General features: G+C 40.5%; 1 protein-coding gene across 2 annotated transcripts in view; it reads right to left on the bottom strand.

Moving 5' to 3' along the window:
• The window catches only part of LOC124606872 (DNA polymerase subunit gamma-1, mitochondrial), a 145,329-nt gene that overhangs the window by 129,248 nt on the left and 2,124 nt on the right, over positions 1-13,957 (bottom strand). For both annotated transcript variants that reach the window (XM_047138960.1, XM_047138961.1), the window contains exon 2: positions 10,638-12,117. In XM_047138960.1, coding sequence (XP_046994916.1) covers positions 10,638-12,100 — 1,463 coding nt within the window. In that variant the 5' untranslated portion in view covers positions 12,101-12,117. The remainder of the gene's footprint in view (positions 1-10,637; positions 12,118-13,957) is intronic.

Here is a 13,957-nt window from a genome sequence, read left to right as displayed (position 1 = left end):
ACACAATAGCAGCCCGACTGGTAAAGTAATGGCAAAGATCTTCTGAGATTATGAAGGTATTATTCTGTTCGATGTACTCCATCATGGTGCAACAATCAGCTCTGAAGTGTACTGCCTTACTCTCAGGAAACTGCAATATGTTCTTTGCTATAAAAATGCAAATGACTTCTTCTTCTCTATGACAACGCAAGACCTCACTCAAGTCTGCGCACCTGAGAGGAGCTCACAAAACTTGATTGGACTGTTCTTTCTCATCCTTCCTACAGCCCACATCTCACACTTTCTAACTTCCATCTGTTTGTTCTAATGAAGGATGCACTCCAGGGAAGCAGTATGTGTGTGATGGGGAGGTTCTTGATGCAGCAAGGCGATGGCCCTGATGTTGACCAGTACAATGGTGCCATGTGGGCATACAGGCCCTCCCAGAAAGGTGCCATAAGACCATCACGTTGAACAGAGATTATGTTGAAAAATAGGGTTTTGTAGCCAAAAGATGTGGCAATATTATGATGTATTGGAATCCTGAATAAAACCAACCTGCTTTCAGAAAAAAAAAGAAAAAATGATTCATTACTTATTGAGTGCCCCTTGTACATGGATGTAGTTGGTTTACATATTTTCTGTCCCAGGGATTAATGAGGTGGTGACAGGTAGGGTATCCAGCCACCCCTTACATTAATCATGGTAAGTCTGTTAATAACCACACCGATCTTGCTCAAATGCAGGGCAATGGTACATGGAGAAAAAAAAACGAAAAAAAAACACTGTTAGATAAATTTAAGGAACTAGTGCCCACAGAAGATTGTGGAACCATGTTGGTGTCACTAATGTTATCTCACAAAGGAATCGCAAGAATAAGATGAGAATATAAACTATATACAGAGGCACAAGGACAGTAATTTTTCCCGTAGTTCAATTTGAGATTGCGCCAGAACAGAAATTTACTCATATTTGTACAATGCGCCCTTCACCACTCACTGTACAGTGGCTGTGGAGTAGAAGGGCTAACCATAAAGTTTTAATTACCACCCTGAAAAATTAAAATTATATCACTATTTTTTATTTGTTTGCTGGTAAACACCTGCATTTGTTGTTGTTGTTGTGGTCTTCAGTCTGGAGATTAGTTTGATGCCTCTCTCCATGCTACTCGATCCTGTGCAAGCTTCTCCATCTCCAAGTACCTACTGCAACCTACATCCTTCTGAATCTGCTTAGTGTATTCATCTCTTGGCCTCCCTCTATGATTTTTACCCTCCACACTGCCCTCTAATACTAAATTGGTCATCCCTTGATGCTTCCAAACTTGTCTTCCCAACTGATCCCCTCTTCTAGTCAAGTTGTGCCACTAATTCCTCTTCTCCCCAGTTCCATTCAATACTTCCTCATTAGTTACATGATCTACCCATCCAATCTTCAGCATTCTTCTGTAGCACCACATTTCGAAAGCTTCTATTCTCTTCTTGCCTAAACTATTTTTCATTCATGTTTCACTTCCATACATGGCTTCACTCCATACAAACACTTTCAGAAATGACTTCCTGACATTTAAATCTATACTTGACATTAACAAATTTCTCTTCTTCAGAAACACTTTCCTTACCATTGCCAATCTACATTTTATATCCTCTCTACTTCGACCACGATCAGTTATTTTGCTCCCCAGAAAGTCAAACTCATCTACTACTTTAAGTGTCTTATTTCCTAATCTAATTCCTTCAGCATCACTTGATTTAATTCGACTACATTCCACTACCCTTGTTTTGCTTTTGTTGATGTTCATCTTAATGTCCATTCCCTTCAACTGCTCTTCCAGATCCTTTGCTGTCTCTGACAGAATTACAATGTCATGAGCAAATCTCAAAGTTTTTATTTCTTATCTACGGATTTTAATTTCTACTCCAAATTTTTCTTTTGTTTCCTTTACTGTTTGCTCAATATACAGATTGAATAACATCTGGGATAGGCTACAACCCTGTCTCACTTCCTTTCCATCCACTGCTTCTCTTTCATGCCCTTGACTCTTATAACTGCCACCTGGTTTCTGTACAAATTGTACATAGCCTTTCGCTCGCTGTATTTGACCCCTGCCACCTCCAAAATTTGAAAGAAAAGTATTCCCGTCAACATTGTCAAATGCTTTCTCTAAGTCTACAAATGCTAGAAACATACATTTGCCTTTCCTTAACCTATGTTCTATGACAAGTTCAGCACTGCCTTGTGTGTTCCCACATTACTCCAGAATCAAAATTGATCTTTCCAGAAGTCGGCTTCTACCAGTTTTTCCATTCTTCTGTAATGGATTTGTGTTAGTATTTTGTGGCCATGATTTATTAAACTGACCGTACGGTGATTTTCACACCTGTCAGCACCTGCTTTCTTTGGAATTGTTATATCCTTCTTGAAGTCTGAGGGTCTTTTGCCTGTTTCATACATCTTGCTCACCAGATGGAAGAGTTTTGTCATGGCTGGTTCTCCCAAGTCTATCAGTAGTTCTAATGGAATGTTTTCTACTCCCGGGGCCTTGTTTCAACTTAGCTTTCACTGCTCCGTGAAACTTTTCGCAGAATCACATCTCCTATTTCACCTTCATCCACATCCTCTTCCATTTCCATAATACTGGCCTCAAGTATATCACACTTTTATAGATCCTCTATATATTCCTTCCACCTTTCTGCCTTCCCTTCTTTGCTCAGAACTGGTTTTCCATCTGAGCTCTTTATATTCATGCAAGTGCTTCTCTTTTCTCCAAAGGTCTCTTTAATTTTCCTGTAGGCAGTATCTATCTTACCCCTAGTGATATATGCCTCTACATCCTTATATTTTTCCTGTAGCTACCCCTGCTTAGCAATTTTGCACTTCCTGCTGATCTCATTTCGAGATGTTTGTATTCCTTTTTACCTGCTTCATTTACTGCATTTTTATATTTTCTCCTTTCATCAATTAAATTCAATATCTCTTCTGTTACCCAAGGATTTCTACTAGCCCTCGTCTTTTTCCCTACTCACACACACTGAAATTCCTGTTTCACGGTGCTGTAGCATATGGCTACAGGAGCTAAAACACTAAATGGCACAACCTGTACTTAATGTTGTGTTTTGTGTGCAATTCCTTTTCTGCCTTTGAAAAGGAAAATACTGCCACAATCCAATAATTCAGGCTCAGTTGGTGGAAGTGTATGAAAACAACGCACCATCATATGACACAGTGGTAAGATGGTACACACATACTCCCAATGCACTCAGACAAGTGTGAACGATGCAGAACAAAGTGGCACACCATCTTCCTGCGAAGATCTAGTAATGTAAAATGGTGAACCTGTTGCTCAGTGACCAATGTATCTCAATAGAGGTGATAGTGGAAACAGAGAATATCAATCAAGAATCAGTTTTCAACACCTTGCACATTATCTGTTGGGTTTCACAAGTTCTCACAGCCATTCAAAAAGTCCATCAAACCAATGCAGATGAGTCATGTTACAGTTTGTCAAGACAATCCGTATGATTTCTTTAGCTATAATGGACAAGTGCTGCATGTACGACCGCTAAGAGCCCAAGACAAAGGAGCAAAGCTATCAGTGGAAACGTGGATTCAACCCTGACAAAAAGGTCAACAACCAATCATCATCAGGCATGGTAATGTTGCTAGCAGATTATGCTCATAAGATGCAAATTGTCGCAAGAGCACACTATGGAAATCTCTTGACAAGCTTTCGGGACATGCCATAAAGTGTCATGGGTAGCTGTCCTGAGGGTGTTTTTGCTCCACAATAATACCCCAACTCATTCTGCACAGGACACAGTCACATGTGCTGCTTCATTGGGCTATCAAATTCTGAATCACCCTTATGTTCTTCTAACATGGCATACTGTGTCTTCTTCCTTTTTCCTTGGATGAATAAACCACTGTTTGGCAGGCATTCACAGAATGACAACAAGATGGTTTTCCAGGTAGAATATTTCTTGCACAGCCAAAATGCAGATTTGTACAACCAAGACATATGCCAAGCCATCAGTTGTTGGGGAAAATGTGTCATATTCAAGGCTGAAAACACAGAGAAGAAATAACACAATCAGCAAGTTTCATGGTTATAGCTTGATATTTCTGAGATGATGATAAAACATGACCACACCTCATATGTACGCAGCTGTAAAAGATACTGTCTAAGACATGTTAATTGATGCTGTTGATACAAGGGATGTTCAATAAGTAATGCAATACTTTTTTTTTTCTGAAAGCAGGTTGGTTTTACTCAGGATTCCAATACACATATTATTCCCAACTCTTTTGACTCCAAAACACTATTTTTCAGCATAACCTCTGTTCAATGTTATGTCCTTACACCAACTTACTGGGAGGGCCTGTACACCCACATGGTACAACTCTACTGGTGAACGTTGGAGCTGCATCATCTTGCTGCTTCAATAACCTTCCCAGCATTCAATACTGCTTCCCATGGTGGGGATCCTTCATTGGGCCAAAGAGATGGAAGTCAGATGGTGCGAATCTGGGCTGTAGTCTGGATGAGGAAGAACAATCGAGGGAAGTTTTGTGAGCTCCTCTCAGGTGCGCAGACTATTTCGAGGCCCTGCACTGTCAAGGAGAAGTTTGTTTGCATTTTTGTGGTAACAGGCACACTGTAGTTTTTTCTTCACTTTCCCGAGGCCATAATGATACACTTCAGAGCTGATTGTTACACCATGAGGGAGGACATCAAACAGAACAACCTTTCAGAGTCCCACAAGATCGTTTCCATGACTTTACCGGCTGAGGGTGTGGTTTTGAACATTTCCTTAAGGGGTGAGGTGATGTGGCACCACCCCATGGGTTGCTGTTTTCTTTCCATTCGAAGTAATGAACCCATCTTTTATTGCCTGTGACAATGTTTGACAAAAAATTTTCATTATCAGGCTCATAACATGGAATCAGTTCCACACAGACTGTCTTCTTTGCTTTTCATGGTCTTCTGTTGGCCAGCAAAGAACCCAGCAGACACACAACTTTGGGGCAGCTGGTGGTCAGGGTGTCACTACTACCAACACAGTCATCCAGTGTTTGTTTGTGATCCGTCCATCACCCAGAAAGAGAGCGTCCGCACTTTCCAACATTGCAGGAGTCACAGTCGTGCACAGTCAGCTGGCATGTTGGAGATTAGACAGTTTTGCATGACCTCGGTGCGATGATGGCAGACGCCTCGCCCAATTACGCATCATGCTTTTGTTCACTGTAGGTCTCCGTAAACATTCCTCAAATCCGTACGTATATCTTTGTTGTTCTGGTTTTCTGCCAAAAGAAACTCAACGACAGCTCTCTGCCAGGAATGCACTTCCATTACAGATGCCATTTTGAACGCTACACGTAGTATCGCCACCTACAGTAACTTCATGAAACTACAAGGGTTGAAGCAGGAATATTGCATCATGTCTCACAACAAATTATGAATTTTTTCAGCTGAAATTGGCTGAGAAAAAGAGGTCTTGCATTACTTATTGAACACTCCTCACAAATTTCTTAACTTTCATTTCATTGCAATATTCTAGTATATAATTAAACTAAAAAACAATGAATACAACCTGGTTGAATGAGAAGTAAAAGGGCATGATTAAGAAGTATTTATTTCGATTCATGAACTTTACAGCAGCTGATGGGCCCCTATCTCCCATCACTGTCGAAGCCACAAGGAAATAAATACGTACACTTGTTTGGAATTTTGTGTTCTGAGCAAGAGGTCAACAACAAATATCATGAGAGGCTGTCACCACACAGGCACAACCGCTTGCCTGGTGCCTTTCAGTTCAGTGCAGTGTGACAGCCTCGACATGGCGCTCACAAAGGTGGATCTCTTCCTGCTTCTCCACCACTACCTTTAGTGTGTTGTATACATCTGCCAATTGTATGGACAGCCACCAGAGACAAGCACTGTGAACCACGGACTATATTGCTTCTGCCTTGTACTGGCACACACGGAAATCCTTCCATCAACAGGCATCAAAACATTACATGCCAAGGCCACACACACACACACACACACTGACATGGTTATGATTCAGCCATCACACAGCCCAGTCCAATGCCTGCAGTCAGCTCAGTACAGTACCTTGAACACTACCTTCTGGTGTAGCAGAACTAGGACTATGACCACTATCAGTGTGTCTGCATCGTTACTCTCAGTTATAGTGTCAATATTATAGACTTCCAGTGGACATTGAATTATTTAGATACCATTATACTATGTTTAGGATGTTACGAGCCATGCATCAAATTGTAACACAGTAAAATACCCTTTTGTAACATACTCTTAATAAATGTTCTCTCTTATTGTGTTGCCACATTTCTGTTATACACTTATGAGCCAAAATGTTATGACCACTGTCCACTGTGGGGTTGAGTGCCTCGTCGTGGTGTTGTGGGCACGTGATTCAGTAAGTAAAGAATGTAGGTGGAAGCGAGATGAATGGGCAGTCATTATAGTGAAGATACACACCACAAATGCAGAGGTCCACTGACATAAATGGTTTTAACAAAGAGCACATTGTTGTAGCACTTCAGCTGGAAATGAGAATCTCTGACATGGCGAAGCTGGTTGCCTGTTCACATACTACTGTTGTGAGCACATATGAAAAGTGGTTAAGGATGGTGAAATAATGAGTAAGCCACATAGTAATGGACGACCACCTCTCAACATAAAACGTAGAGGACAGAGGATCCCCAATTGTGTGATCCGTGATATGCAGCGATCTGTGGCAGATCTGATGACAGAGAACAATGCTGGTGCAGGCACAAGTGTTTCGGAGCACACCCTACAAAGGGCATTGTTGAACATGGAGCTCCCCATAACACGACCCTGCGTGTTCCTGTGTTGACCCAATGACATCGTCAGTTATGATTGCAGAGGGCACACCATCACTGAGTTTTCATGGTGAATCAATAGAAAAGTGTTGCCTCTTGAATGAACCGCATTTCTTGTTACACCAGGCCAATGGTTTGGTCCTTAAATGCCGCCACCCAGTTGAACGGCTGCGTGAAACAAGCACTGTGGCACAGATGCAGGCCTATGTAGGCAGAATTATGCTATGGGGTAAACTGAGTTGGGCTTCCATGAGATCTGTGGTGGTAACTGAAGGCAGCACAACAGTGAACTATGTGAACATTATTGTGAATCATTTGCGTCACTTCATGTTTGAAGTATGCCCCTACGACAATGGCATCTTCCAGAGAGGTAACTGTCCATGTTGCAAGGTCAGAATCATGCTACAGTGGTTTGAGTGGCATTATAGTGAACTCACACAGATGTTTGCCCAGCAACTATGACTGATTTGTAGTACCCACTGGAACACACATCGGGTGCCAGCTGCATGACTGTAAACTACCATCACATAATTTTTGGGAAATGCTTGATCTGTGTATAGACATCTGGTGCTACATACTTCTGGAATCCTGTCAAGGAATTGTAGCATCCATGCCAAGCAAAAATCTCTGTTGTACTGTGTATGAAAAGTAGAACAATATGCTATTAAACTGGTGGTCATAACATTTGGCTCATCAGTGTAGTGCTGCTCTGTCAAACAAGTGTTTAATTAGCAAGTGTGCAGTGAGCCATCTTTAAGGAACTACAGCAGGGAAACAGTTTTCTGCTACCTTAGTATTTGGGCTGAAGTAATAGCAGTTTTCACTTACTACCTTCACAGCAGGAATCAAACTGTAAATAACAAACTAGCTAAGGCAGGATCTTCCAGCAAGGGTACCCACCTAAAAGCAGTGGTGGGCCAACAGCTGATGCATGAGTAGCCAGGCCAGTGGTGGCCAAGTGGCTCACACATTCGCAGAACATGGGCAGTAGGACCACCCGGTGGGTAGTCTACACTACCTGCATATTGCCAAGGGTGAGGTGTCGGGCACTTGGGGCTGCCTGTACTCCCATGGGGCAATGTCGGAACAGTCCGCCCTACAGCATACCATACATAGTTTGTGTTTTAGCAGAAGCAACTTTTAAGTTTATATAATCTGCTTGTAATTCATTCTTAAATGTGCCTCCATAGCCGAGGACAGCAATACACACACCTTTGCAGTGGCACTGAACTCAGAGGGAATCCAAATTGCATACAGGTGATGAAAATTTTTGGAGGGTGTGGAGGTGACGTGTAAGTTACTGGTTACCAGAACTTGTATTAAATTCTGAACCTCTTCATAGTGTTTCTTTGCCAGTATTTGTCCTGCAATAGTGGGAGAGGAGATTGTGATGGACAAGTTCTAAACAACAAGCTTTGGAGTCAAGTCCAGCATTAGATTTCAAATCTCTTCACAGTCCCTCATGGAGTGAGGGCATGTGACGCTGTCAATGGTACTACATCCATAGAATGGTGACACTAAGCCTTAAGTGATAAAGAGAAAATTATGTGCTGGGACTGAGTTTCACAAACTTGCTTCTATCATCATATTCACCACCACCACCACATCACAGCCACACTGCCAGCTGACTACATGGAAGCAGCTGATACTATCACCCAGTCCCTCATGAAAGTCTCTGAACATGGCAAACTGAGCCTCCTTTCTGCATATAAATACAGCCATTGTCCTGCCCAAAGAAAGCTGGTGTTGGTGACCATCTACTAGGATGGTGTCAGAACAAAGAACTGGGTCCTTGGATATGTTGCTGTATAAGGATAGGCCACAGCTATTTTTGTCTTATACTGCTTACAGTACTCAATAAATGTGTGAAAGTCATTGTAGTCTTGGTTATTTGCTGGGCTCAGCCTGTCAGATCTGCCACCCCAGCCAACCGAGCTCAACCATGGATGGCACCGATGAAGCTGTCGCCACCACCAGCACATGCAGTGTTGATGTCTCAACTGTGGTGCAGGATCTGCTGATATGTCAATCCCGTACAGCTCACGAAGACAGGACTAGACTTGCCATCCTGAACTTATCTAACCCATGGTTATATATTGTGTTCGACATATCCCATCAAGAAGACAAGATTCGCTCTAGGTCTGATCTTTCTGAGCCTCTGATGTTATTTGCCAGTGTTGTAATTTGTTTATTTCAAGTTCTTGATGCAACACAGCAAAAACATGAAATTTCTTTATAGTTACACAAGCCATACAGTCATATGTGGGGATCTCTAAACTTACTCCACTGAAATGTGCTGAAGTATGCAACAACATACTTTGTGCAAATTGTTATCCCCATCTACAAAATAACTCAGACAGTCATTTATTGCACAGCCCACATCCAATTGGTACAGCTGTGCCTTCAAGTCCTCCACTTTAAAATGAAGAAAATACAAGTCTTGGAAAGTGTAATTTTTCCTTACTGAAAACCTACTCTCAACAAAAGCTGTGGCTCTACCCACTCTACTTACCTATACATCACCTTTCATTCAAAAAGTCCATAAGTGGGATAGTACACAGACTGGCTTGTAATCTTTAGGGTCATTACAATCTTTGGCAGGATGGAGGACTCCTACAAGTTTATTTCTAAAGTGCATACCTTAAGATCCACAAACACTACTTCATCTTCACTAAAGTGAAACAAGTCTCTCTTACTGAACAAGCGCTCACAGTTCTTTAAGATATGTATTTCAGAGTCTATGTTTACTGTACATGTTTTTCTTGTTTCGAACCTGAAAGTTTGTCAGTGAGGTTCTGGTTCACCCAATATATGATCCAAATTCTCACTTGCAAGACACATTTTTTGTAGTTACAATGAGTTCTTTGAAATTAAAAAGTTTACTGAGAATGTTTGTGCTTTCATCAAGGCAGGTTCAGGGGAGAATTTAAAAAGTGCATATTTTAGTGGCTTCCATAATCTTTAGAAGTAGATGAGTGGAACTTTTCTGAAAAAACTCACCATATGCTGGGGCTTGATTTGGATCCAACTGAATTAAACTGAATTCACTGACATGAAATGGATGGAACTGTCAAAGATGAACTGAATTAAATGCAACTCCAATTCCTTGAGTAACAAGACAAAAACCACTGTTCCAATACAGACCACAATAACTGAAACATATTCAAATCCAGCAAATCAAACAAATCTTGGGGGTCTAGTGTAGCAGGGGATACAACCCGTCGGCTTTGGACAATGACATCACAAGTCGATAGAGAGCAGTTTACCATTTTCGCTTTTGCTGTTATGTTGCAGCTTCGTTTTTTTACTGATTGCTTAATAAAGTGGATCTGTTTATTCTATCTCGTGAGATTTTTTTTTAAAAAAGCCAAAAAACACTTATCAGCTACTGAAGGGAGCTACAACACTATGAAGAATCGCTTCTCGTTTGGCGACTTGTGACGTCATTGTCCAAAGCCGACGGGTTGTATCCCCTGCTACACTAGTCCCAATCTTGGACATCACCAACCCTGTGAGAGTGGCATTAAAATGAGATGATGCTCCACCTTACAATGAACACAACTTTGAGTCATGATCATCTGAATTATTTTTTAAACCTTGCAGCTCACTTTTCTTTCACTCTGGCCCTAGCAATAGCTAAAGCTCATCATGTGGGTGTTCAAATCGTAACAGAGCCCATTTCATGTGTCACAGTTAAGTGTTGCAGTAAAATGTCACAATGATTACTGACACAACAGATTTAACCATTATGTTAAATGTTCTCATTTAAAAAATACTCACAAGGCACTTACCAGGACTGAGATTCAGGAGCAGCAGCAACAGCTAAAGTTGGCACCACACCTTCCTCACAGCACACTTCAACATCAAACACTAGTGCATCTTCTGGGGGGTAGTCAACAGGTGTGGCTCTCCCATCTGGACCATAGCAAGTCCATCCAGCTCGCAGCTGCCATTGGGAAGGCTGTGGCTTTCGAGGCAGCAGTTTCGCTGCCTCCACAAGCTTCAGTAGTAATGACCGATATGGTGCAGCTTGCTGTTCACCTAGCACCCAGAAATGTTCCTCAATGTCTTTGCCAAGCAATGGTGGCAGCTTCAAAGATTCTATACTAGGCTGTGTGGTGTCACACACTTTCTCTCTCTCTCTCCCCATACTCCCTTCCATATCACTAATGATCGATTTTGGCAACTTGTCAGTGTCATTAGACAAAACAGAGTTATTTAGTTCCAGCTCTTCAAAAACATCTCCACCTTTGTCATTCATCACGGCAACTGCATTATCTCGCGAGTTAAGTTTCAGTAAGTTATGTTTCTGAAGTTCATTTCTAGATAATTCCACTTGCTCAATTGTTGGTTTATTACTGTTTAGTTTGGCTCCAAACAGATGTTCACCCAGTGCTTGTGGTAACATTTCTATATTTACATCATTGAAACGTTTACTAGTGGTTGTGCTCCTTTTTGAAATTGTCTTCTTTAATTTGGTAGTGTTCGTGTTACCTATTTCTGTCTCTCGTTGCCCATGAGTAATACCTTTACACTTCTTTCCCTCATTTTTGTATAGTTTATGAGCAATTTTCACGTTCTTTGCAACATGTTTGAAACTATATCTCGAAATTGTATTCTGCGGCACTGTGGTACTTGTTTCTTGATATGAGTTTGCTGCTGGATGAATTGCAGCAGACTCTGTACTATAAGCATCACCTGGATGAGAGTCTTTGCCCAAAACCAAAAGCGTATCTGAATCCAAATTTTTAACGTTGATCATTTTTTTAACATTTTTGCGCTTGGAGGTGTAAGGTATTTCTGATGAAACACTTCTAATTTTCCCAGCGTAATGCAACTTATCATTTTTGTCACTGTTAAGCCCATCTTTATTTACAATAGAATACTGAGTTCTGTTAAACAAGTTCAAATTATTGTCATTTTCTTCCAGACATTCTGACAATGCTAAGTCTAAGCTCTTTAGCTGAATGGTGCTTTCAGAATTTCCTAGTGTTTCTTGCAGTATTTCTGGCCTTCTTGCTAATCCACCTGACTTGCTGGAATGACATTTTTCTGTTGCCTTCAGTCTCCTTGATACATCAGCTGGTTCCTCGGAGTGATTTGTGTCTGCTGCTACTGCTTTATGACTGCTTGGTTTACAGAAAGCACTACAGTATCTCTTGTTTAGAACTGATAACTCAACATGAGACACAATGCGGCTTGCAAGAAGTTTTTGTAAGCACAACAAAAAAATGTGCTCTCCATGCTTTCTCATGCTGGTTCTGTGTCTCCCTGTAAGAAAATGTAATATCATTATTGGTTAAACTTATTGTAATACACTTCTTGCAAGGAAATGTACAAAAAACATCTATGTACAGATCATTTCAGGATCTTAGTAGAGGGAAGTACGGAAGATTACAGTTTAACATCTGATCAACGACGAGCTCATTAGGGACTAAGTATGAGGTGAAATTGAGGAAAGAAAGAGAAGGAAACAATCCATGCTCTTTTAAGGAAACAATTCCTGCACTTGTCTAATTATTTAAGGGATCTACAAAAAATGTAAATCTTGGTGGCCAGATGAGAATTTGAACTGCTGTCCTCTTGAACGTGAATCCACTATCTTACCAGTATGTGACCTTCCAGGTTACCTAATTGACAAATATTAATGAATGATGGGTCAATTACTAAAAAACAATTTATATGATAATGCTTTTTTAAAAGGAAATCTATAATTTATGGATTATACACATACCACCAGCATCTGAAGATGAATGATAGCTAGTGTACAAAAACTGTATTTTACTCAAGACTCTGTTTACAACAGCTATTCAAAATGTCTGCCCTTAGCACCATTACAACCACTGCAAACTTCATACCTTCACAGCAAAGATCGTCCATGCATTATTGATCAAGTCACAAACGTAAGTTCTGGAGGCAGTTGGAGTAACAAACACTTGACACGTTTTCACAGAGAATACTTAAAATAAATAAATAAACCATGTAGACACAAGAGCCATGAGAATGGTGCTGCTAAACTTAGCCAATGTTGCCAAAATCCAGACTGGAACCAAAATCCCACAGGTAAACAACAACTGTTAAGGCACACTCAGGAAGGACGATTAGAGTTTAACATCCATTTGACAAAGAGGTCAAAATATTGGAAGGCCACGACAGAATTTGCAAAGAAACATCAAACTTGGTTTAAGGTCTTATGGAGTTTTGAAAGTAAATTTAATAAATTTTCTTCTGACAGAGTGCAATATATACGTCAACCAAAGGGGTAACAAAAAGTACCAAGTATGGACCATTAAGCATGGTGGTGGCAGCATCATGGTGCGGGGATGTATTTCTAGACTGAGGTTGGACCTCTAATCCAAACAGAAGGCAAACTCCATCGTTTCATATACACTGACATTTTAGAAAAGAATGTACTTCCACGTGGGAGAAACAATACACCACATAACTGAATATTACATCAGGAGAATAATTCAAAACACACATTTGTCCATGTAAAATAATTATTTTCACATAAAAAATTAAACTTTTGACATAGCCAAACCAGAGCCTAGATCTAAATCCAATTGGTTGGATTGGATTGACATGTTTGTCATAGAAGCTACTCAAACAAGGATCAATTTGCTGCTGCCTTATTGGACAAATAGTAAAAACTCCCACTTAATCTCTTACAAAAGCTTGTGGTTTCACTTCCCAATAGATGTGCAGCTGTGATCAAAGCCCATGAGTATGCAATACAATACTGATTTGTTCTTCAGACTCAGAACAGTTTTGTTTCATTTCTGCATATTTAGACCCATCAGCTACTTCTGGGCCAGAAGAATTGTCATTTGTGTTCTGATGTAAGATAACTCTGTTTAAACTAAATATAGTTTCCTACAAAATAGATTGTAATTATATACAGGTGTCCATTGTCAGGCTTTTTTCCTACTTATCTTTATGCAATTGTAACTGCCGCTTTCTACAAAATACTTTTATGTGCTACCATACAACTATAGCTAACTAGGTATATTAGAAGCTGGAGAAAGTCGACAGCAGACAAGCACCACTTTGTAACATACAGTAATGTTAATAAGTCTTAGGGTTTATGAACACCTTACAGAAACTATACCAT

The sequence above is a fragment of the Schistocerca americana genome, chromosome 3, assembly GCF_021461395.2.
Source record: "Schistocerca americana isolate TAMUIC-IGC-003095 chromosome 3, iqSchAmer2.1, whole genome shotgun sequence".
Classification (NCBI taxonomy): domain Eukaryota; kingdom Metazoa; phylum Arthropoda; class Insecta; order Orthoptera; family Acrididae; genus Schistocerca; species Schistocerca americana.
The sequence above is the reverse complement of the archived record's forward strand: the minus strand, read 5'-3'. Positions and strand labels throughout refer to the sequence as shown.